Source organism: Rhinatrema bivittatum, chromosome 4 (assembly GCF_901001135.1).
Source record: "Rhinatrema bivittatum chromosome 4, aRhiBiv1.1, whole genome shotgun sequence".
Taxonomy (NCBI): Eukaryota; Metazoa; Chordata; class Amphibia; order Gymnophiona; family Rhinatrematidae; genus Rhinatrema; species Rhinatrema bivittatum.
Window position 1 is genome coordinate 251,985,315 of NC_042618.1, and position 26,476 is coordinate 252,011,790.

The 26,476-nt window shown below is 44.7% G+C and overlaps 1 protein-coding gene across 6 annotated transcripts in view; it reads left to right on the forward strand.

Annotated features, from left to right (window-relative positions):
• The first annotated feature begins 5,556 nt into the window (after positions 1–5,556).
• DNM1L (dynamin 1 like) overlaps positions 5,557–26,476 on the forward strand; it is a 162,211-nt gene continuing 141,291 nt past the window's right edge. The window contains exon 1 of one of the 6 annotated variants that reach the window (XM_029600030.1): positions 5,557–5,865. In XM_029600030.1, coding sequence (XP_029455890.1) covers positions 5,764–5,865 — 102 coding nt within the window. In that variant the 5' untranslated portion in view covers positions 5,557–5,763. The other 5 variants (XM_029600031.1, XM_029600032.1, XM_029600033.1 and 2 more) reach the window with 5 other exon arrangements.

Consider the following 26,476-nt stretch of genomic DNA (forward strand, 5'->3'; position numbering starts at 1 on the left):
TTGATTAATTTGAACTGGTTGAATTGGCTATAGCTGGAGACCCCCAGTGCCCTCAACCGAGAAATGTCGACACTCGGTAGGATGGGTTTCCTAGATGAAGGAAAGCATGGCTTACCCTTGAATCACTTGCTCCCGGGGATGTCTCCTGAGAATTCCATGAGTAACGTCAGCCGAGGGTGGGATGTTGAGTCCATCTGTCTACACTAAGGAAAACAAAATTATCAGGTAAGTAATTTCTCCATTTCCTAGCGTGTAGCAGATGGACTCAGGACCAATGGGATGTATAAAAGCTACTCCCGAACCGGGTGGAAGGCTGCCCGTGACCCACTTAGTACTGCCCTTGCAAATGCTGTGTCCTCCCGAGCCTGAACATCCAGGTGGTAAAACCTGGAGAAGGTGTGGATGGAGGACCATGTCGCCGCCCTGCAGATCTCGGCAGGTGACAACTTCTTGGTTTCCGCCCAGGACACTGCCTGGGCTCTAGTAGAATGGGCCTTGACTTGTAAAGGCTGTGGCTTGCCTGCTTCCACGTAGGCTGCCTTGATGACTTCTTTGATCCAGCGGGCTATAGTTGCTCGCAAGGCTGCTTCCCCCTGCTTCTTCCTGCTGTGAAGGACGAATAGATGGTCCGTCTTTCGTACGGATTCCGACCTTTCCAGGTATCGGACTAGGAGTCTGCCGACGTCAAGATGGCAAAGACTTTGAGCCTCTTCCGAATTCTTATGCTCATCTGGCGATGGTAGCAAGATGGTTTGGTTGAGATAGAAGTGACACCACTTTGGGGAGGAACGACAGAACTGTGCGTAACTGGATGGTTCCTGGGGTGAGTCTGAGGAATGGCTCTTGGCAGGACAGTGCTTGTAGCTCGGATATATGACGGGCTGAACAGACTGCCAGCAGGAAGGCTGTCTTCAATGTTAATAGTCTGAGAGACAGGCCACGGAGAGGTCTGAAAGAGGTTCCTGCTAGGAAATCTAGGACCAGGTTAAGGTTCCCAAGAGGCACCGGCCACTTTAGGGGTGGTCGGATGTGCTTGACTCCTTTCAGGAAGCGGGAGACATCCGGGTGAGAGGCTATGCTGCCGCTCTCGCTCTTGGTTCCATAGCATGACAAGGCAGCCATCTGTACCTTGATGGAGTTGAGGGACAATCCCTTCTGTAGCCCGTTCTGTAGGAATTCCAAAATCGCAGGAATTTTGACTGAGCGTGGTATGATGTTGTGGTCCTCGCACCAGGATTCAAATACTCTTCAAATTCTTATGTATGTTAGGGATGTGGAGAACTTGCGTGCTCGGAGCAGGGTGTCAATTACTGCCCCCGAGTATCCTCTCTTCCTTAGGCGAGCCCTCTCAATGGCCAGACCGTAAGAGACAATCGAGCTGGATCCTCATGGAGGATCGGTCCCTGTTGGAGCAGGTCTCTGTGTGGAGATAGCGGCAGGGGGTTCCATGCCAGCAGTCTTCGCCTGTCTGCGTACCATGGTCTTCTTGGCCAGTCCGGGGCCACTAGAAGTACTGGCCCCCATGGTCTTCTTGGCCAGTCGGGGGCCACTAGAAGTATTGGCCCCCTGTGGTGTTCTATCTTGTGGATGATCATGCCCAATAGGGGCCACGGCGGGAAGGCATATAACAAAGTCTCCTGTGGCCAGGTCTGTACCAGAGCATAGATTCCCTGGGACTGGGGTTCCCGCCTGCGGCTGAAGAAACTGGGTACCTGGGCGTTGGACCGGTTTGCCAGGAGGTCCATGGTTGGTGTTCCCCCATGGTTTACTATCAATTGGAATGCTGAGGTTGACAGTTTCCATTCTCCTGGATCTAGACTTTCTCTGCTGAGGTAGTCTGCTGCGACATTGTCTTTGCCGGCAATGTGGACGGCCGAGATCTCTTGAAGATTCACTTCCACCCATGACATTAGGGGGTCTATTTCCAGAGACATCTGTTGGCTTCTGGTTCCTCCCTGACGGTTGATGTAGGCCACTGTTGTGGCGTTGTCCGACATTACTCTGACCGCTTTGCCTCGGAGTCTGTGACCGAACCTTAGGCAGGCTAGTCTGACTGCCCGGGCTTCTAGGCGATTGATATTCCATCCCGACTCTTCTTTGTTCCATTGCCCTTGGGCAGTTAGCTCCTGGCAGTGTGCTCCCCATCCTCGAAGGCTGGCATCCGTGGTGAGTAGGATCCAGGTTGGGGAGGATAGTCTCGTTCCCTGGCTCAGGTGGGCTTCTTGTAGCCACCATCGTAGTTGGGCCCGAACTCTGTCCGGGAGCTGAAGCCATATGGTGTAGTTCTGGGACAGTGGATTCCATCGTGATAGTAGTGAGCGTTATAGGGGTCTCATGTGAGCTCATGCCCATGGGACTTCGAGACCACGCAGACCATGGCATCCACTTTCAATCATGCCAGGAGATCTTTGGCGGCTGGGTCCAGAGCCCGGCCCCCTTTGAACGTGGTTTCTGGGGCATCCCATTCCAGATCATTTAGTTGCTGGATGGCTTGTAATAGTGGGAAATGGCGGGAGGTCTGACGAAGTCCCTCCAAAAGTGGGTTTGTCTTAGGTTCCCCCGAGGCACTTGTGCCCGGGATGGCAAGCTCTTTTAAACTGTATGTGACCAGGTCTGGAAACTCGTCCTTTGTGAAGAAGCGTCTCATGGTTCGGTGGGGTTCTGTACCCGGAGGAAGTTCCCCTTCCTCCAGGGGTTCTGACTCCTCATCTGAGATGTCTGTGTCCCCGAAGGTGGGGCTTCTGTGCGGTGGCATCACTTCCCTGGGCATAGAGGGTCCTGGCATGTTGAGGTCCTCTGGTGGGGCCTGTGACCGCATTGTAGGAGGCCCCGGTTGCATGTGGACGAAGCTATGCAGACCTTTGAAGAATTCCACCCAGGAGATAGAAGTTGGGTCTAGACTAGGGGGTGCCGTGTCCCTGGGGAGCCCCGTTTGAGGGGGGGTTTCACTGTGTGATGCTAGGTCCGGCGAACCGCTCGAGAGGTTGGGGTCTGGTACTGGCTGGGGAGGGCCATGAGTTGGGTCCCCTAGGGCCTCTTCGCACTGTATACACAGGGCTGTGGCCTCATGCTGTGCAGCTCTAATGTGGCATGTGGGGCAAAGGCCCTGAGCTTTGAGCTTAATTTCAGGTGGTGCCATGGTTTGTGCGCATACAATACAGTTGTGCGCTCCGGTGTGTGTCGAAGTTGCACGCGTAGGTTGGTGCGCACGTGCAGAGAGATGTGCTCGCTGTTATGCGCACGGGTCGAAATTATGCGCCCGTTTCAGTGAGCGCGTGGCTATGCACTTCGCTTGTGCGCCCGGTACTTGTGCACGCGACGTTGTGCACACAAGGTATTTGTGCGCATGGCTCGCCTCTGTGCGCACGGATCGAGATGGCGGACAGGGCGGCGAACAGGGCCAAAACGGTGGCGACGACCAAGTGGACAATAGGGCGACCACCTCGGAGGGTCTCCACATGGGAGGACCCTCGGATCTGACCAGGGTCTAGCCCTGCTAGGGCGGATCAACCCGCTGGCACTGGTCCCGGCTGGCGACCTGTGCATCTCCTCGAGCGTCGGAGACCGGAGACTTTTAAATAGATTTCTACCTTACCTTGTCCCGGTGCTTCCCCGTTTCGTTCCGGGCGGTTTCCGGCTGCAGGGGGAGAGGGAAAATACCTTCACCGCCACGCTCGAGGTTGCACCCACTGCCTCTCAGCCTCACCCGATGTCAGGGGCTAGGTTCCCGCCGAGGGTCGGCCACCAGCCCGAGGCTTACCTCCGAGGAATCGCAGAAATCACCTTGGGGAATCTAGACTGGGGGAGGGACCCAACGGGTGTCACCGCAGGAGAGCGGGGCTCGTCTGTAGAGGTAAGATTTCTTCTTAATTTGGATTTCTTTGGTAAAATTTACTCTAACGCTGTGCCAGCGTGCAGAGAGTCCCTAACTGCTATGGAGATGGAAAATACTGAAGAGCTGCACTTCCTGCAGGGGTATATGTACTAGGGCTGATGTCAGATTGAAATCTGATCCATCTCCAACTGCTATCAGGAGTACACTATACCCATTGGTCCTGAGTCCATCTGCTACACGCTAGGAAAGTGAAAATATTACACCGGTGAAGTAGACTAAAAATAAATGTAAGAATGATCTACAAGTATAAAATACAAAATAGGAGGCGACACCAAGACAGGAACATATTTCCAGACCAGAGCCAAACATTAGTGATTTTGCATCCATCATCATTAAGTGCCATCTTTGATATGAAGGTCAATGATTATGATGTACCAGTACTCAGCTTTCCTCTTTCCAACAGGCCACTGTTCTCAGGAGGAAAAGTGGCCTACTGGTTAGAGCAATAACCCTGAAACCACTACAGTCAATCTACTTATATTTACCCAGGTTCTCACTTTAATGACTTTTGTATTGAATTAAATTCCTTCTGGAATAAAACCTGTAGTAAATTTACATTAAGAAGTACAGGACCACTAGAAACTGGTGCTGTGGAGCCTGAAGCCACTTGCCAAATATGGAACTGTAGACCTTTTACTAGAAATCTATCATTAAAATCAACCACTGTACCTGTGCACTTGAGGATAAGCTAGCATAACACCAATTTACAAAAAGGGCACCAGGGATGATCCAGAAACTATAGCCAAGTGAGCCAGATTTTTGGTGCCGGGAAAAATAGAAGTATATGGATAGACACGGTTTAATAAGAACCAACACAGACCCCTCAAAGGGAAATCTTGCCTCACTGATCTATTAAGTAGAAAACCAAAGCTCAAATCTCACTTCTCCCACTGACACGCCTTGTGACCGTGGACAAGTTAATCTCCCATTGCCTCAGATAACTATTTAAATTATATGCTATTTGGTGCAAGGATTTATTGTACATAAATACTTATCACCACCGTGCTATAAAAATGGTAAGTATTATTATTGTGGAAATGTAAATCTATGAAAGACACAAAACATTTTAACTTAAAATGATCAAACACAAAGGTCCTCGGTAGAGACATTGGATTCGCCACACATCACAATGCATTCTTGAAAATTGTTTTCTTTCCTAGATTTTAGCCCTCTTCTCAAAATTCACTTGTTAAAAAAATAAACCAGTGCAGTGATCAAAGTCATCTAGGCCCAACCAAAACAGGTCTTGCTTTATCCGAAATTATACTGTAAAGCTAGGTGGGATTTAAAATCACACACTAGTGATGAAATTCAGCTCATATTTAATTGCCCTGTGCCTGCAGATGCCTGTTCTGGATTTATCCATTGACCTTTATTTCTATAAAGTTAAGTGGAATAATATGGCGATCGAAACTATTCAGAATAGCTCGGAAAGCATTTAAGAGGATAAGGAAATCCATCCTCTACAAGGGGTTCCTTTTCAATAGCGCTTTAGAATCCCATGATTGTCTAAGCAAAGGGATCGCCAAAGAACTTTTTTTTTCCATTTTGCACCCTACATTGAATCTTTCCCTTTATTTTGTTTTAGGCTTCACCATAAAACCGCCGTGAATTCGAATCCCCGCGAGCACTACCCTCTGCCGCGCCAACAGCGACGTCACGCGCGCTTGGCTTCCTGGGATTTGTAGATTCGCAGACGGGATGGGCGTTGACTACGTTTCCCGGCAGGCCGTGCGTGCCCCCGTACAGCCTGCCGGGACGGGTCGCTAGTTGCTGGCGGAGGAGCCGGCGGGCGGGAGGGTGCGCTGCCGATCTTTACTCTGGTTCTTCCATTCATTCCGCAGGCTGGGAGCAGGCCCGTGGGAACCATGGAGGCCCTCATCCCAGTCATCAACAAACTGCAGGACGTTTTCAACACTGTGGGCGCCGACATAATCCAGCTGCCCCAGATCGTGGTGGTGGGGACGCAGGTACGGGATGGGGGGAAGGTGTCAGTGACCGGGGGGAGGACGTAGACCTGCGGATCCAGTCTCTTCCGGGCTCTGGGGCTTCTATAAGTCGTTTCTGGGAAGGGAGCTGGTGGCCGTCTCCTTTCCGTCTCGGTCCCCGGCCGGGGGCCAGTAAGAGGAGAAGGACGGAGGAGCTGACCCTGACTCCCCGCGACCAAGGGCACGGGTTGCTGCCCAAAGAGGGAGTGTTGCCGCGCCCAGAGAGGACGGGATTCATCGGCGGGCGGGTGGCGGTGATTCCCGCAGCCCTTCCGTGCCCGGAGTTGGGCTTCAGGAATCATCCGGTGAGAGGCCCTGAATATTGAATCAGGAGGGCTGACCCTTGATTTGCCAGACTTGGCCATTGGCATTGTGACTTATGTGCTCCTCCGTAAACCATTTTTATTTTGCCCAGCATGTAACGTCACAGAAAGCTCTGATGTGCAGCAAAGTGTTTGTTTCGTCATGCCTTTTCCCTTCTATGTATATTTATGTGGCTAGATGTATGTATTCTACACTTTATCATTTACAATGTCATTCATACTATGTATGTACGCTTCAGCATTTGCTTTTACACCAGCAATGACATTATACAGGCTACTGTTAAATTTCTTGTCATATAATGGTGATCGGAGCAAGTTCAGCATATTAAAAGGGATGTTATTTGTTGTATGAAACTTAGAAAGCAGAGGAATTTTTTAAAGGATTGTTTAGAAAATGAATAAGTAATGATGGCCATGTGCTGTGGCGTTTATTCCCCTTCGTGTTGCAGACCATTTTGCTTGTCTTTTAAACTGGAGAAAAAGGTGATAAGGACCTATGTGGGATTTGTGCACAAGTTACCACACAGAATCTTCCCATTTAACATGAAGGGTGCCCATACACCATGTTTTAGGAATATAAGAATTTGTTGGATGGGACCAAGATCTATTGAGCCCAGTATCCTGTCTCATCCAATTGCTTCTGGATCATTGAGTACCTGTTAGATCCCAAACGGTAGATCCATTTGTTGTTGCTTTCTCTCTGTAATAAGCTATGGCTTTCCTAAGTCTACTTGGCTAATAATGGTTTATGGACTTTTCCTTAAGGAACTTCCCCCAAACTTATCTTAAACTTTCCAGCAGTAAATTCCAAAGCTTGATTATGTATTGAGTGAAAAAATACCTTCTCTGATTTGTTTAAAATATACTACTTGTCAGTTTCCCATTTGAAAAGGTACCAACCATCATCCCATCTCACTCATGATTTTACAAACCTCTTATAAATTACTCTGTTTTCTCTTCTCCAAGCAGAAGAACTCTAGCCTGATTGACCTTCAATGATGAGGGAGCTTTGTCATTTTTATTGCCCTTTTCTGTAGCTTTTTTAGTTCTAACATTTATTTATTTAACCACTGTCGTTCCAATTACAGATCACAACGCTTTAAAACATGACGTACATAATATACATCGACAATTACATTGACTTAATGAGGTCAAACAACATACACATTAAAGATTGACATGTACTTGGGATAAGGTATTTAGAACAGAGGATAGGTTCTTAATGACATTGGCCTTGAGGGTGCATGTTCTCTGTTCAGGTTTTAAATTAGGTTATAGGCATTTTGAAATAACCATGTTTTTAGGTCACGTTTGAATTTCTTTGATTCTGGGGTCAGAGTTCCATAACATTGGGCCAGCTATTGAGAACAAGCGGTCTCATATTTTTGTTAGGTGAGTGTTCTATAATGATGGCACAGCTAATAGTCCTTTGTTTTGAGATTTTAATGATCTCTGGAGCCTGTATGATTGTAGTGCTACATCAACCAAACCAGAGTTGTTAGAATAGATGGAGGAGTGTATTAATGTTAGGGCTTTGTAGTTGATGCGGGCTTGTACAGGTAGCCAATGAAGAGCTATCAGTGAATGTGGATTGTGATCAAATTTCTTTAGAACATAAGAAATTGCCATGCTGGGTCAGACCAAGGGTCCATCAAGCCTAGCATCCTGTTTCCAACAGAGGCCAAACCAGGTCACAAGAACCTGGCAAGTACCCAAACACCAAGAAGATCCCATGCTACTGATGCAATTAATAGCAGTGGCTATTCCCTAAGTAAACTTGATTAGTAGCAGTTAATAGACTTCTCCTGCAAGAACGTATCTAAACCTTTTTTGAACCCAGCCACACTAACTGCACTAACCACGTCCTCTGGCAACAAATTCCAGAGCTTAATTGTGCATTGAGTGAAAAAGATTTTTGTCTGATTAGTCTTAAATGTGCTACTTGCTAATTTCATGGAGTGCCCCCTGGTCCTTCTATTATCTGAAAATGTAAATAACAGATTTACATCTACTCGTTCAAGACCTCTCATGATCTTAAAGACCTTTATCATATCCCTCTCAGCCGTGTCTTCTCCAAACTGAACAGCCCCAACTTCTTCAGCCTTTCCTCATAGGGGAGCTGTTCCATCCCCTTTATCATTTTGGTTGCCCTTCTCTGTACTTTCTCCATCGCAACTATATCTTTTTTTAGATGCGGCGACCAGAATTGTACACAGTATTCAAGGTGCGGTCTCACCATGGAGCGGTACAGAGGCATTATGACAGTAAAGAGTCTAGCGACGGCATTTTGTAATAGTTGTAGTTGATTTTTAGAAGACATTTGGGAACTCTGAATAGAAGTGAGTTACAGAAGTCTGAGTTTGAGAAGATGAGGGTCTGCAGGACCGTGCAGAAGTCTGCGTGAGTCAGCAATGGTTTCTGTCTATGTAGTAAGCGCAGTTTGGCATATCTGGATTTGATTTTATTTATGAGATAGGGTGACAAAAACTGTATACAGTACTCAAGCTGCCGTTGCACAATAGATCATACAGAGAATTTATGATATATTTGGTTTTTCTGAATAATTCCTTACATTGTATTTGTGTTTGGTTTTTTTTTTTTGGTTTTTTTTTTTTACCACCGCCACACACTGAGCTGAGTGTTTCAAAGTATTGTCCATAGTGCTTTAAAGATCCTTTTCCTGGGTGGTGACACTTAATGCAGAACCCAGCATTGTGTACCTATAGTTAGGAGTATTTGTCCTTTATGTACATTACATTTTATATACCACTTTGATGTCTGGTTTCCCAAACTAGCAGTTCTCACAATCCACTTGTGTGTTAACTTTGAATAATTTTGTTTTATGTGCAGATTTGGTCACCTCATTCATAGCTCCCTTTTCCAGATTATTTATATTAAACAGCACAAGTCCTAGTACAGATCTTTGGGGCACTCCACTATTCACCTGCCTCCATTTGGAAAACTGAACATTGAGTCCAGCTCCTTGTTTCTTATCTTTTAACCAGTTACCAGTCCACAGGACATTTTTATAGATTCTTATAGATTGGTGAGGCAAGATTTCCCTTTGAGGAATCTGTGTTGGTCTTTCCTCATTAAGCCATTTCTATCCATATACTTCGGTTTTGCCAGGTATCAAAAATCAGGTTCACTGGTCTATATTTTTTTGGATCATCCCTGGTGCCCTTTTTGAAAATTGGTATGGTTAGCCACCTTCCAGTGTTCAGGTACAGTGGCTGATTTTTAATGATAGGTTACAGATTGCTAGTAATGTCTACAGTTCCATATTTTTGTGAGTGAATTCAGGCTCTACAGCTCCAACTTCTATAGGCCTTGCACCCCTTGCAGCAGAAAAAGACCTGAAGCGCGTGCCTGCATCTCACAACTTCTTAATATAAATTTACTACAGAAGGAATTTAATTCAAAACAAAAGTCAATAAGGTGAGTATCTAGGTAGATATAAGTAGATTAATTGTAGAGTTTTGAGGGTCATTAACAGACAAATATAAAATAAATCAATAGTCTAAAGATACTTTAGATTAGCTTTACACCTCTGTTCCCTTAGAAATTAAAACTCGATAACAAATCTCGATAACCCAATACCTCCTTAGCTCTACAATTTGATAGTGACTGTACCTATCATCAACTGTATATAGTTGCATCTATTCATGTTCTCTCACTCCTATCAGTCCAACCTTTGCCCTTCCCACTCCCCTCCCCTGTATTATTTCTCTATTGTTCTATTGTTTTATCTATTTATCATTTTTACTGTTTTATTGTTATATTGTAACTTTCCTCCTTTGAGTTTTTTGTAAACCGGCATGATGTGTTTCACGAATGTCGGTAAATAAAAGTTAATAAATAAATAAATAAATCAATCAATAAAATGAAGATGCAGATAGCAGCGAGAAGGAGGCTTTCCAGTCTTTTGTGAGTGCCACATGTGTGATTATCTCCCAGCTGGTGAGAGGTTGTATGTGTGCACCCAGTGCAAAGAGCTTCTAGCTCTCAGAGAACGAGTTCAATCTCTAGAGGCTAGAGTGGCAGACCTGGAAAAGCTAAGGGAGACAGAGACGTATATAGAGGAGACCTTCAGGGACATAGTAGAGAAGTCCCACATCCAATCAGGTAGCCCTTGTGCTTTCTTGGAGGATAAAGGTCACATGCTTAGAAGAGAAGAATTAGGATAGCCTTTGATTATTAGATAGATAGCTGGGTGGCTGGTACGAGTATCGCTTGGTAACTTGCTTGGTGCTAAGGTAGCGGATCTCATGCATCACATAGATAGTATTTTAGATAGTGCTGGGGAGGAGCTGGCTGTTTTGGTACATGTGAATACCAATGACATAGGAAAACGCAGGAGGAAGATTCTAAAAGCCCAATTTAGGTTTTTAGGTTGAAAGTTGAAATCCAGAACCTCCAGGGTAGCATTTTCAGAAATGTTCCCTGTTCCATGTGCTGGACCCCAGAGTCAGACAGAGCTCCAGAGTCTCAATGTGTGGTTGCAGATGATTGTGCAGAGCAGAAGGATTTAGGTTTGTTAGGAACTGGGCAACATTTTGGGGAAGGGGCTGTCTTTTCTGAAAGGATGGCTCCACCTTAACCAGAGTGAAACCAGGCTGGTGGCACTAACCTTTACAAGGGAGATGGCACAGCTTTTGAACCAGATGATAGGGGAAAGCCGACAGTCACTCAGAAGCACATGATTTGGAATGATGTATCTTTGAAGGATACCAAGAGAACAGGGAAATTAGGGCATCCCAGTAGAGAAGTTGCAATAAATACCAAAGCAGAGATGCTTTTAAGTAAAGAGCAGACAGAATAGAAAGATTTCAAATTACTCCTGTCAACTGATGAGCAGGTTGTTAATACAAGCAAAACTCATACTTTGAAATATCTATATACAAATGCCAGAAGTCCAAAAAATAAGATGGGAGAGCTAAGAGTGTATAGCACTGGATGAAGAGGTAGATATAATTGGCATTTGAGACCTGGTGGAAGGAGGGTAACCAGTGGGACACTGTGATGTCAGGGTACAAATTATATCAAAATGATAGGATGGATCAAATGGGTGGAGGAGTGGCAGTCTATATTAAAGAGGGCATTGAGTCAAACAGGATAAACATTCTGCAGGAATCAAAATGCGATATTGAATCTTTATGGATAGAAATTCCGGGTGAAAAGGGGAATAAAATAGCAGTGGGGATGTATTACTGACCACCTGGATACAATAAATTGCTGAAAGAAATTAGAGAAGCTAATAAAAATAGCAGCACAGTAATAATGGGTGTTTTTTAAATTACCCCAGTATTGACTGGATAAATGTCATATCAGGACATGCTAGAGAGGTAAATTTCCCAAATGAAATAAATGACTGCTTCATGGAGCAGTTGGTACAATAACCTGCAAGAGGGGAAACAGTTTTAGACCTAGTCCTTACTGGAACATGGGATTTGGTGCAAGAGGTAACAGTGCTAGAACTATTTGACAATAGTGATCACATCATGAACAAATTGGACTTTAATAGCTCAAGGGAGGACACTAAAGAAATCTACTGCAAAAGCATTTAACTTTCAAACAGATGACTATGATAAAATAAGGAAAATAGGACAGAAGCAGCTGCAAAGATTAAGAGTTTACATCAGGTATAGAGGCTGCTTAAAAATACCATCTTGGAAGCCCAGGCCAGATGTATTCCACAAGTTAGAAAAGGTGGAAGGAAAGCTAAATGACTACCTGCTGTTAGTAATTTGGAAACAATTACTAATCTCTTTCCTTTATCTCCATCTTCTCCCAGTTCATCATTCCTTGTTATTTGTAACTGCTTTTTCCTGCACGATAGTTCTAGTTGATGTATTTATTCACTCCTGTTCATATGTAAACCAGCATGATGTGATTTTTATCATGAATGCCGGTATATAAAAACCTTAAATAAAATAAACATAGTAATGATGGCAGAAAAGTACCAAAAGGTCCATCCAGTCTGCCCAGCAAGCCTCCTATGGTAGTGTCGTGCCATGCAGGTCACCCCCATGTTTCTCTTAAGGGTAGCAAATGCCACTCCATGCAATTATTGACAATCCTTATGATAACATACAAAAACTTATTATAAACTATCATTAAAACCTGAAGATTGGAGGGTTGTCAATGTAATATCAATGTTTAAAAAGGGCTCAAGGAATGATCCAGGAAACTACAGACCAGTGTGTCTGACATCCGTGCCAGGCAAAATGGTAGAAACTATCATAAAGATCAAAATTGCTGAACATATAGATAGGAATAGAGACATGGAACATGGATTTAGCCGAAGGGGAGGTCTTGCTTCACCAATCTGCTACATTGTTTTTAAGGGCGTAAATATGTGGATAAAGGTGAGCCAGTTGATATAGTGTATCTGGATTTCCAGAAATCATTTGACAAAGTCCCTCATGAGAGACGTCTTAGGAAATTAAAATATCATGGAATATGGGGCAGTGTCCTATTGTAGATTGTCAACTGGTGAAAAGATTGAATACAGTGAGTAGGGCTAAATGGTAAATTTTCCCATTGGAGGAAGGTGAATAGTGGCATGCCCCAGGGATTTCTTCTGGGATCACTTCTTTTTAATATATTTATAAATGACCTGGAAATGGGAACGAGTTAGGTGATCAAATTTAGCCGATGACTCTAAATTACTCAGAGTTGTTAAATTACAAGTGGATTGTGAGAAATTGCAAGAGGATCTTGCAAAGCTGGTAGACTGGGCGTGCAAATGGCAAATGAAATTTAATGTGGCAAGTGCAAAATGATGTACTAAGAGAAGAGTAACCCAAATTATAGTTACACAGTGCAAGGTTTCACATTAGGAGTCACCATTCAGGAAAAGGATCTAGGCAACATCGTTAATACAGTGAAATCTTCTGTTAAGTGTGCAGCAGCATCCATGAAAGCAAATAGAATGCTAGGGATTATTGGGAAAGGAATGGAGAATAAAACTGAGCATGTCATATTGCCTCCTTTCTTAGTGTGTAGACAGATGGACACAGGATCAGTGGGTTATGCTCCCCTGCCAGCAGATGGAGACAGAGCAAGCTGATGTCACAGTATATATACTCCTGCAGTGACCCCAGCCTGTCAGTATTCTCAGTCTCCAGCAGATGGTGGACATGCTTCTCCCTCTGGGGATTGCTTCAGGATTTTTGGAAGGAGAAATTCGATTTTAAGGAAAAGAAAGCCCCGCTCTCCTGCGGTGATACCAAAAGGTCCCTCCCCCAGTTGAAAATTCCTAAGGTGATTTCTGTAGTCCCTCAGAGGTGTGCCTTGGTCTGGTAGCTGAGTTTCCCAGCATGGACTTAGCTGCTCGTTCAGCTGAAAGGCAGTGGGTGCAGGAGGCCGAGCGTGGCGGGGATGGCAGAGCCCTCTCTCCGCACGGCTGGAGACCGTCTCTGTACTCAGCCGGTAAGTACTGAGCTCAGGTAGGGTTTCAAAAAAAAAAAAAAGAGGAAACCGAGACAGTGGGGTTTTAGGAATTCCTCCAGTCTTTGTGCTTGGCATGCCGTCCCGACGTTTGTTCCTGCTCTGTTGGAGTTGGGGGGAACTGAGCAGCATGATGGGTTGAGCAGACCCGGTGGGCTAGGCCCCGCAGTTAGGCCTTTTGCTTGCACCCCACGTGGTAGGCTACAGCAGCGTTTTTGTGTGCTCCTGTGTGTGCTTTGCTGCTCTCTACAGGCCGTCTGTGTGCGCAGGGCGTCTGCTGTGCACACGCATTGTATGCTCAATTTGGGCGTGCTGTTTGCTCTTTAAAGGCTGGCTATTGTTTGGGAGCGAGTTGGAGAGGCTGGCCAGTAAGTGGGGCGAATCTCCGGTTCCTTGGGTGCCAGAGGATAAGAAGCAATTGCGGCGCCCCTTTGGTATGAGGGGCTATCTCCGGTGTTCCAAGCTGTTTTGTCCCTACAGAGGACTCGGCCTTTCGATAGGTCTCGGTCCTTTCGTCCCAGACAGTCCAAAAGAGGAGTGGGCTCAGGTGGCGTTTCTTCCCCAGCTTCCCAATGGAGGTTTGCCGACCCACCTTCGGGAACAAAAGATAGGAGGATGCCTCTCTCTCTCTTTTATCAGAGGTGGGTTGAGATCACATCAGACCAGTGGGTCCTGGAGGTGATACGAAATGGATATGCGCTGGAATTTCACAGTATTCTTTGAGACTTGTTCATGGTGACTCCTTGCTACTCCCAGTGAAAAGAATGAGAATCGGATGATGAAAAAAAGCCCTTTATTGAAATATGCCTGACTCTGGCCGAGTTTTGCTCTTGTATATAGAGCTGCCTCAGGGGCAACTAGAAACAAATATATAAACATTAAAAAATGAACACACTCAAAACATTAAAATCAATGAACAACATATATAGGTGTACATACTTCAGACATAAAATAAAATATAGCTAAGGGCTGTGGTTCTGGTGCCCATGTCTCAAGAAAGTATGGGGCGATATTCCATTTATTTTGTTTTGCCCAAGGAGGGATCCTTTTCCTTTCATCCCATCCTAGTTCTCAAAAGGGTCAATCATCATTTGAAGGTGACTCATTGTTGCATGGAAACCTTACGCTCTGTGATAATGGCAGTGCATTTGGCGGAATTTCTAACCTCCCTGGACCTATCTGAGGCCTACCTTCATATTCCCATCCATTTGGAACACTGTTTTGCAGTGTTGGGGCGTCGTCATCAGTTTTGGACACTGCCCTTTGGTCTAGAACACCCCCCCCCCCCCCGAACGTTTTCCAAGGTTATGGTGGTAGTAACAGCGACCTTGAGAAGAGAAGGGATCCTGGTGCATCCATACTTGGACAACTGACTGATTCTAGCCAAGTCTCAGGAAGGGAGCTGCCTGGTGACATACAAGGTGCTCTCCTTGTTGCAGAAGCTTGGTTGGGTGGTGAACCTGGCAAGATTTGTCTTCAGCCATCTCAGACATTGGCGTATCTGGAGATTCGGTTTGACACGGGACAGGACAAGGTTTTCCTGCTGGAAGTTCGGATTCAGAAATTGATGTCTCAGGTGTGTCAGTTGATAAGCACTGTACGCCCAACAGTGTGGTCCTATCTATAGGTGCTCAGCTTGATGGCAGCAACCCTGGAAGTTATGCCGTGAGCGAGGGTGCATATGCGTCCTGTTCAGCGCTCCCTACTGGCTTGTTGGAACTCGCAGTCTCAGGACTGTTCAGTTCCGCTACACTTGCCAATGGAAGTCTGCTCTCACCTCCAGTGGTGGTTGCAGGAGGCTCATCTGAAAGAGAGAGTTTCCTTGTCCTCTCCAAACTGGTTGGTACTCACGACAAATGCGAGTCTCCAGGGTTGGGGGGGGGCTCATTGTCAGGAACTGACAGCCCAAGGGTGTTGGAATGCCGAAGAGTCCTTCTGGAATATCAATCACCTGGAAGCCCAGGCAGTCCAGTTGGCATGCTTGCTGTTCAGCCACAGACTGCAGGGTCAAGCGGTCCATGTGATGTCAGACAGCGCGATGATGGTGGCCTACATCAATCTCCAGGGAGGAACCAGAAGCCAGCAAGTGTCACAGGAAATAGACCGACTTATGGAATGGGCAGAAGGACACCTACAGATGATCTCGGCCTCTCACATTGCAGGAAAAGGCAAAGTAAGAGTGGACTTTCTTAACAGGGAGAGTCTGGACCCAGGACAATGGCTGCTGTCAGCCGAGGTGTTTCAGCTGATTGTGGATTGGTGGGGCCTTCCGTTCCTAGACCTGCTGGTGTCTTCTTGCAATGGGAAGGTTCTTCGATTTTTCAGTCGCAGGAGCGATCTGTGGTCCCTGGGCATAGATGCTCTCATACAGGTCTGGCCAGAAGCAGGTTGCTTTATGCCTTTCCTCCGTGGCCTTTGCTAGGCAGGATAATTCGCAAAATCGAAGGCCACAGGGAACTAGTACTACTGGTAGCGCCGGACTGGCCCAGGCGTCTGTGGTATGCACATCTGTGAAGACTCATGATGGAGACCCCTCTTCATCTTCCCTTGCACAAGGATCTGTTGCAGCAGGGACTGGTCCTTCACGAGGATCCGACTCTGTTCTGTCTTACGGTTTGGCCTGTTGAAGTGTGGATATTCTTCTGCAGTGGTTGCCGCTTTACTCCACACTTGAAATTTCTCCACTTCCTTAGCCTATGTGCAGTTTGGGGAGTATTTGAGGCCTGGTGTGAGGAGTGTGGTGTTCTTCCTCGTTCAGTTAAGATCCCATACATTTTGGAATTTTTGCAGGATGATAATTTTGTATTCCTAAGTGTAGACAGATGGACTCAGCTTCCCGCCCTCAGCCGCCACATGAGCATGTCGGTAGTCTCCTGTTGAGCTCCGGGTCCCAAGGAATTACTGGTAAGTGTTCATCCAGTCCCTAGATTGGGGTACCTAGCTTCTTACATGAGTTCAGTGTTTCTTGTTGGTTGAGTACAGTTATGGTTGCCTGTTTTTTAATCACGTTTTTTGCCTGTCCACAGTTGCTTTTGAAGAGAATATTGGCAGGCTGGGGTTATTTCAGGAATATATATATACATACACACTGTGACGTCAGCTTGCTCCGTCTCCATTGCTGGCAGCGGAGCATAAACCACTGGTCCTGCGTCCATCTGGCTACGAAATTCTCAGATAAGTAATTTCTCCAGTATTGCTACATGTTGCGAACTCATCTTGATTGATGTGTGCAGTTCTGGTCATCATATCTCAAAAAAAAGATATAGCAAAATTAGAAAAGGTAAAGGAAGAGTAACCAAAATGATAAAAAGAATGGCTAAAGAGGTTAGGACTCTTTAGCTTGGAGAAGAGATGGCTGAGGGGGAGATATGATAGAGATCTTTAAAATAATGAGTTACTCAGTTGTTTACTCTTTCAAAGAGTACAAAGCCTAGGGGACACACAATGAAGTTACTAGGTGATACTTTTAAAACTATTAGGAGAAAATACTTTTTTACTCTGCATTTATTAAGTTCTGAAAAAAGGTTTGGACAAGTTTCTGGACGAAAAGTCCATAACAAATTAAAGTGGATTTGGAGAAATCCACTGCTTAACCATAGGATAAGCAGCATGGAATCTGTCTACCCCTTGGGATCCTTCCAGGTGATTGTGACCTGGATTGGCCACTGTTGGAAACAGGATCCTGGGCTTGATGGACCTTTGATTTGACCCAGTGTGGCAAGTCTTACGTTCTTATGATTCTTTTCCTGAATGAAAGGAGTGGAGTCTCCATATCAGCTTCATTTATTCTTGATGTGCTTGGGAAAAAGACATAGGCATGGTCGGGCAACCAAGGATATTTTGTTGTTATTAAAGAGGAGAAGCTTTTATTAGAATTGCACATAAATTATTGTTGCCTTATTTGATCTTTGAGAAGATGATGATGTATCCATAATTGCACAACACTGGGAACTTGTTAACATTTGAAAGAAATTTTTTGTTATGTCAAATGTCTTCCGGTTGATTCAATCTGGTGGGCATTTCTTAAGTGTCCTTAAAGGGCAAGGACCATTGAATGTTTGTTCCTCCCTAAGTGCTCCCCAAGACCCGATATACCTGTTTGACTTTCTTGTGAAGTAATTGAGAAACATTTTTTAGGTATGAAGCATAAGAAATGCTATATTGGGTCTGACCAAAGTTCTATCCAACCGAACAAACTGTCTGCAATCCAGGTCATAAGTACCTGGCACGATCCCAGAAAATAGATCTGATCCTTCTTACTTATAACCAGAGATAAGCATTGGCTTTCCAAGCCTACATGGCCACTTAAAGGTTTATGGACTTTTCTTCCAGGAGTTTGTCTAAACCCTTTTAAAATCCAGCTGTAGTAACTGCTTTCACCACAACCTCTGGCAACAAATTCCATAGCTTAATTATGCACTGAATGAAAATAATACTTTCTCTGATGGGTTTTAAATGTGCTCTCTATTAGCTTCATGGTGTGTCCCCTCATTCTAGTACTATTTGAAAGGGTCAATAATCATTCCCTGTTTCTCTTCCACCCCATTCATGATTTTGCAGGCCTCTGCCATATCTCCTCTCATCCATCGCTTTTCTAGGCTGAAGAGCCTTAACCTGTTTAGTTTTTCCTCATTTAGGAATTGTTCACCTTTATCATTTTGGTTGGCCTTCTCTGTACTTTTTTTTTTAAGCTTAAAATTGGTAGCTTTCTAATCCTGGCCACCTCCATTTTCATAACAAGAGTGCTGAACTCCAGCAATTGTCAGAGTGGAAGAGAACACTTGCAATAGAAAATAGACGGAAGCACTGCAGGAATTATGCTCTGCCCAGAGGCAGTCATGAAAGAGACAGACTTGGATGTAATGGCTGTCAGGATGTGCCACTCCTGCTCCCCTTCTTCCTACCTTGTTTTCCATGTGACTTTATTTATTTATTTATTTATATATATATATATATATATATATATATATATATATACAAAAAAGTTGAAAAGTTCCAGACCAAATATATATATATTAAAGCAACAGACTAGGGCTTACTAACGGGCCGATACAGTAAAGTCTGCGGGAGAGCGGGCGAACGCCCGCTTTCCCGGTGCGCGCACCGGCCACTCGCAGGTGCGCGCGATTCAGTATTTCAATTAGGTCCGGCGGTAGATCCAGGTAAAAGGAGCGGCAGCTGTCAGCGGGTTTGACAGCCGACGCTCAATTTTGCCAGCATCTGTTCTCGAGCCCGCTGACAGCCACGGGCTCGGAATCCGGACGCCGGCAAAATTGAGCGTCCGGTTTTTGGCCCGACAGCCGCGGGCCAAATTCAAAAATTTTTTTTTAACTTTTTTTACTCTTCGGGACCTCCGACTTAATATCGCTATGATATTAAGTCGGAGGGTGCACAGAAAAGCAGTTTTTACTGCTTTTCTGTGCACTTTCCCGGTGCTGGAAGAAATTAGCGCCGACCTAAAGGTCGGCGCTAATTTCTGAAAGTAAAATGTGCGGCTTGGCTGCACATTTTACTTTCTGTATCCCGCGCGCATACCTAATAGGGCCCTCAACATGCATTTGCATGTTGAGGGCGCTATTAGGTGCCGCGGATTGGACGTGCGTTTTCCTCCCCTTACTCAATAAGGGGTAAGGGAAAACGCGCGTCCAATAGCAGGCTAACAGTGCGCTCCGTCGGCCTGAAAGTAAGGAGGCACTGTAGATTAATCTGGAAAGAGAAAATGGAACATCTGTTTATACTGATGTAATATAAAGACCAAACGGATAGTAATTTAATGGAGGATATTAACAATATTGCTATGAAAGGGGAGTTGCTATTGCTATGTGTCTTCAGTCTGCTGAATGTGATGTCATCTGGAAGAAGGGCGATCCTGGATTCTCTGCAGGGAGAACATGCTATCATCTGGCAATGGAACCCATAATGTAGAGGGCTATCCTGGACCTGGTGCTTATCAATGGAGGGAGAGCTTCTGATGCCAAGGTGGATGATCATTTGGGATCCAGTGATCCCTGGGCAGTGTGGTTCAATATTAGATCATAGACGGTGAAGGTTCTAGACTTCAGGAAAACTACTTGTTAAACAAGGAGATGTTAGCTAGATGGAAAAATCTAGGGGAAGCAGAAGAGCAGGGAGCAAAACGAAAGAGAGATGATATAAGGGTAACTAACCTTTTTTGTTAGGTTAAGTAAATAAAGATAGGAGGAAAAAGAAACCGCTATAGTTTTCCAAAGAAGTAACTGAAAAGATAAGGAAAAAGTGATTAGTGTTCATAAACTACAAGAGAGCGCAAAAAGAGGAAGACTGGAGACAATATCTGGAAAAGCTAGAAAATAGTCAGTAGAACAAAGATGCAAATGGGAGGAAAAAATAGTAAATGCAGTACAGCAGGCAGACTTTTCTTTTGGATATGAAAGTGATAGGGAGTGCAAAAGTGGCTTTGTGAGACTCTGAGGTGAAGGGAAGGAATATATAGAGGATGACAAACAAAAACGGAATTGCTTAAATATTTGTGTTCAGTGTTCATTGAGGAAGGGCCAGCAGTAAAACCACGGAGAACAGACACCAATAGGATTGGAAGTGAAGTAAACCTCAAAATATTGTCAGAAAACTGAATTCGTGAGAAGCTAGCTAAACTTAAAGTAGATAAAACAATGGGGTCGGGTGGGATACAGCTGAGGGTATTAAGAGAAGTCCTGGAAGCTCTGGTGGCTGACTTTTCAATGCTTCTTTAGAGTTGGGAGTAGTTCTGGAAGACTGGAACGGGTGTGGTTCCTCTTTACAGAAGTAGAAGTGAGGAGGAGGCTGGGAACCACATGCTGATTAGTCTGACCTTGGTGATCATTAAATTATTGGAATTGCTACGAAAACAGGGATTTTGTATAAATAAACTGAGTGCTCTAAAGTGACTGAGTTAGAAACTGGTTGAGTCAAAGCAGCAGAGGTTAGGATTAAATTGGGTTCATTCCGAGGAGAGGAGCGTTAATTGTGTGCCGCAGAGATTGGTTTTTGGTCTGGATCTTTTCAACTTTTTTGTAAGTGGTAACGCAGACTATTGGGAAAGGTTTGTCTTTTGTGGATGATACCAACATCTGTAACATAGTGGACACCCAGGAAGGTGTGGAAAGCAAGAAAGAGGATATGGCACAACTTGAGGAACATTCTAGAATCTGGCAGCTAAGATTTAATGCTAAAAAAATGCAGAGTTATGCATTTGGGCTGCAAACATGTAAGCATTAAATAAGAGTGGAACTTGTGGGTGATTGTATTTAATGATCTTAAGGTGGCTAAACAAGTGGATAAGGTGACAGCAATAATCAGAAAGATGTTTGGATGCATAGGGAAAGGAATGGTTAACATTAAAAAACAGAGGTGATATTGCCCTTGTAAGTCCTTGGAGAGACCTTGTTTGAAATATTGTTTATAGTCCTCAAGACCGCACCTTAATAAGGATGTTAAACGATTAGAGTTGATCTAGAGTGTTGCTGTTGAAATGGTCATTGGTTTTCATTGTAAAACATACGGGGACAGACTTGCAGATCTAAGCATGTATATACCCTAGAGCAGCGATTCTCAACCAGTGTGTTGCGGCTGCCAATGTCCCACTGCCCAGTTGTACTTTCCTTCTCCCTTTTTCCAGTCCTGCAGGCCAGTTGGAAGCCTCCTTCATTCTTCCTGCCCCCATGCAGGCCAATCGGAAGCCTCCTCCCTTCTACCTGCCAGTGGGAGTAGGAAGAAGGGAGGAAGCCTTTGATTGGCCGGTAAGGCAGGAAGAAGGGGCATCGCATAGCCAGGGGTGGGGTGGGAGGAATGGCAGTGTCAAACTCCAGTGAAGCAAGGCCACCACGGGAGCTCATCCCCATGGCGGCGAAGAGGAAACCCGACCAAGCAAGGCTGCCATGGGAGCCCATCCCTGTGGCGGCGAAAAGAAGGCCCGCCGGAGTAAAGACGTGATGGAACTGGAGCCCATCCCTGCAGAGAAGGAAGAAGAGGTTTGGCTGTGAGAGCTGGTGCCTGGTTGAGAGCTTGTGCCTGTGGGGGTGAATGGGTGCCTGGGTGAGGGCTGGTGTCTGGAGGTGTGAATGGGTGCCTGGGTGAGGGCTGGTGTCTGGGGGTGTGAATGGGTGCCTGGGTGAGGGCTGGTGTCTGGGGGTGTGAATGGGTGCCTGGGTGAGGGCTGGTGTCTGGGGGTGTGAATGGGTGCCTGGGTGAGGGCTGGTGTCTGGGGGTGTGAATGGGTGCCTGGGTGAGGGCTGGTGTCTGGGGGTGTGAATGGGTGCCTGGGTGAGGGCTGGTGTCTGGGGGTGTGAATGGGTGCCTGGGTGAGGGCTGGTGTCTGGGGGTGTGAATGGGTGCCTGGGTGAGGGCTGGTGTCTGGGGGTGTGAATGGGTGCCTGGGTGAGGGCTGGTGTGAATGGGTGCGAGAGCATTTGTGTGTGATTGAGAGAGAGACTGGTCAGGGAGGTTACTGGTGTGTGTGAGACAGAGACTGTGTGTGTGTGACTGGTTGTGGGCCCTAAGGAAGAGGACTTTGAGGACAGAGCTTTAGCAGGCACTGTTGCTTCTGGTGAGTGCTATTGGCCTGGAAGGGAAAGGAGTAGGAGAGTTGCTGCAGACAGTAAGTAAAGGTGGCTTTTTAAGTTTATTTTTCTTGATTTGACTGCCATTTTAATTATTGGGTATTGTGCAATGTCCGCTGTTTTAAAATATTTTATTGATATTTGGACATGTTTTAATAATTTTTATGAGTTTTTAATTGCTGGATGTTATTCTGTTCAGCAGCTGTTCTGAACATTCTTTTTCCATTTCACCAGGTTCACACTACATGCAGAGTGGCTTTTTTGGTTTTCCATTCCAGTTTCTGTCTCCATATTTATAATTTGAGGTTTTTCTGTACTTGGTGAAGGTCAGTTCTGGGTGTGTGACCAAGGTGAGGTATTTTACTAGCATGTAGGCATTTGTATCAATTTTATTTGTTGTGTTTTCTCAATAGGTGGTAAATTACTGTCTTTTCATAAGGAAGGTTATTGTGCCTGGTAGTAAAGGGAGTTTGTTTTGCTTTTACTGAGATGTCATCAGAACCAGAATATCTTTTTTGTATGGTGAGTTGTACAGGGTAATGCCCTAGATCTGCTCTGCACTCATTGCTGGGAGTTGAGGGGATTCCTGTGGATGCAGAGTGCATGTTTACATTTAGCCCCATGATGGTCACATGTTCAGTGTGTCACGCATGGGAGAACCATTTGTCAGGTGTGTCCTGGCCGAAAAAAGATTGAGAACCACTGCCCTAGAGGAAAGGTGGGATTGGGGAGATATGACAAAGACATTTAAATATACCCAAAGTATGCATTGCATGCACAGGAGGTGAATTTCCTTCAGTAGAAAAGAGACTCTGGAACGAGAGGTCATGGGATGAGGGTAAAAGGGGGCAGACTCGGGAGTAATCTAAGGAAATGTTTCTACACAGAGAAGGTAGTGCATTTTTGGAACTGCCTCTCTGTGGAGGTGGTGGAGACCAGGACAGTATCTGAATTCAAGAAAGCATGGAATAAGCATAGCAAATCTCTGAAGGAGGGTAGGCATTGTAGAGCTGAGTAATTGTTGTAGATGGGCAGACAAGATAAACCATATGGACTCTTTTTGCCATCACACTTTTGGGTTTCAGTGTTGCACTCTGGTTGCTGCAGCGGGGGGATCTTTGTCCTGAGTCCTGTGACTCTCCACACCTCTTTCTCCCTGCATCCCATGGTAGCAGGCTGGGCTCTTTCTGTCTCACTTGCTTCGGTTTCTGTGGTGGCAGGCTGGGTGCTGTCCTTCCCAGTTTCTGGGCATGTTGTGCTGACTTCTTTCCCTCCTGGTTTCTGTGGTTGTTAGCCAGGCCTTCTGGCAGTTCCTGCCATGACAGGGTGGGTTGTTTATTTCTTCGTTGCTGCTGCTTCTCTTCTTGGTTCCTGCTGTAGTAGATCAGGCTCTCTCCCTTCAGGCACTTGCCGTGCAGACTGGGCTCCTAGTCTCTTGCTTTCCATGGCAGGAGATCATGATTCCCGTGATTGTGGGCTTTTCAGTATTCTTTCTTTCTGTGGCTCCAGTTGGAGGGAGAGAAGCCCATGAAGCTGGAGAAGATCCCAGCTCCTACGGTGTTAACTGGCTCTGTCTTTTGTTCCAGGTGACCTCTACCATGTTGCCTGCTGCCAGAGTTCAGTATTCACACATTATGAAAATGGTGTGTTGCCTGGGGCATGCTGGGATCTAGAAGATAATAGTGACAGGCAGGATGATTATAATTTGTTATAATTTATTATAAGTTGTAATGTATACATTCAAGTTATAGTTTTGTATTGCTCACCCCTTGTTTTATGTAAACCGACATGATACAAACTCCGTGAATGCCGGTATAGAAAAATCACAAATAAATAAAAATAAAAAATGATAAATGGCACGCAGCTATGTTGGTCATGGGGAATATGCATGTAAATATTTCTGCCATTATCTTTTCTTGAAACTGCAAGTCTCTTGCAATATTTTGATAAATGTCTTCAACTGTTTCAGGTTTTGGTGGAAAATTCTACAGGTTTACATTGAAATACCTTGCGTTTGAGGTATTGCTTTATGGATTATGAGAGAGTCCCTAATTTGTCCAAAGGTGATGTCATATGTAATCCAATTTAGAAAAGATCTGAAAGTTTTTGATTCCATCTCACACTCTGAAATGGACTTGCTACATATGCTGGTATGATCTATGTTTGTTAGCCTTTGTGATTATTTTTCAGTATTTGTGTGCCATAGTTTTGTTTTGGGGTTTGTTTGTTTGTTTTAAATATCTATTACGTTCGGAGTCTAACAAGGGTAAAAGTTACAGTCCAGTGAAGGGCCACCAAAACGGTTTAGAATCTGGTTCCGAAGCCCTATGAAATGTGATAGAAGGTTCTCACTATATGTACCGTGGAAGAAGGGGGTGGGGGAGGCGTATCTGAGAGATGTTTAAATACATCAAGGGGCAATTTTTAAATTGTCTATGTTGCAAAATACATGGGTGCTTTTAAGATGTATTGTGCCAAATTTCAGAGAGAATTTCCCTTTGAAAATTAGCAAGCGCAATGTGCGTTTGGTGAAATCGACCATGTATTGAGCTTCGACTGTGTGGGTGGCAGAAGGGAGGGCTATATAGCGCATGTATATTTGGATATTAAACTTGCCTGCACTGTTTTATCTTCCCCCCCTCACCTAACCACGCCCACAGGAATGCCTCTTTTTTTTTCCCATGACTAAAAGCGTGTGCTGTGGAGGGCAATTGTTCTGCCCTGCCCTTTTACCCAAATAATTGCCCTCCAAAGATTTAAATAAGGGCCCAGAAGCCAATGTTTTCCAGTGGGAAAAAAAAAGTTGGAGACAGTAGCTCATGACATGAGGCTCAGAGGAGGTCAACTCGGGAATGTAACGTAAGGAACTCTTCCTCCACAGCACCTTAGCAGAATTTTGACGCTCCTGGGATAAGCACAGGATCATCCTGGGATGTGAGGAAGGGCTTGATAAAGCCACAAAATGGGTTACGCTCTATGATATTGCATCAGGAAGGATAGTGTAGGTGAGCTTCGTGATCCTTATCTGCTGTCTTTTTTTTTTAGAATATGATGGATATAAACTTCCAAATTATTAACAAATAAGAACATAATCAGTTTTACAAAAGAACCCACATGAACATACGATTCATTCTCAAAATTCACTTCACTTGATATTCCCTCCCCTGCTCCCACTGTCATTTTCTTTGTGTTTGAAGCTTTGGTCTCCAGTTTTTTTGGTAAAATGAGAGATATGAGTGATGTGATCCATTTACTGTTTTAAAAAAAAGCCCTTTCTACACACTTTTAGAGGAAGTAATTGTGTAAAAAAAAAAAAAAAGATTTTCAGCAATAAACTGAGTAGATGTTGCAACAGAGCTTTCACTCCTAGATAATATGAAAATTCAATTGTTACTTGTGTGGTAAAGTGTAAATAAAGGCTACTTAGTCCCCTTATTTAAATGTTTCCCATGTTTCTCAGATCATGCCTGAGAAATATATTAGTGGAGTATGTTTTTGCTAGTCTGGAGCAAAGTGGAGCCAGCCTGATTCCTCTCTCACATTTCTGCAGGTAGAGATACCTGGGAAATGTCATGTTTCTGGGGATCTACCTAATAAACAAGGCAGTACTCAACTTATTTTTATAAAATTGGGTTTGCAGTGAAGCAAGATTAACAGAAATCCTCTTGATTAATAAATGGATCAAAGATCCCAATTCCACGGTGAACCTTTTTTAAACGTGATGTTGTACGTGTGTGTACGTAAAACAAAAAAAAAATGTAAAAGGGGTCTTGGATGATGGTTTGCGCTCTAGCTTTAAGAGCAGGTGAAATTGGTTTACTTTAGCCAAGGCTACTCCTGTGAACCAAGTAAAAGGTGTTTGGCAATGGCCTGAGACAGAGTAGTAGGAGGAGGACAGAGTCGCAGAGGTGCTGATGTGAACATATTGCCACAGTGTGCTCTGATAATCTGAAGGGAAGTTACCTCTTGCAGTAAAGCTGTTCACATTGAATCTTGTATTACTATTATAATTGTGGTACTCTGATTTCTCTTGGCATTTGTGGTGATGTCAGACAGTGTCTGAACTCTTTTATGCTACACAAGTTAGAGCAACCCAAACAATATATTACAGACCCAACGGCTAGTGTTATGGTTCTCTGAAAATAATAGCCAACATCTGTAGAGAAATGCTTTTTATTAAATGCTATAAAATAATATAATCTTAGACATTAAGTAATGTACCTTATGGAGAGGCAGAGTGCC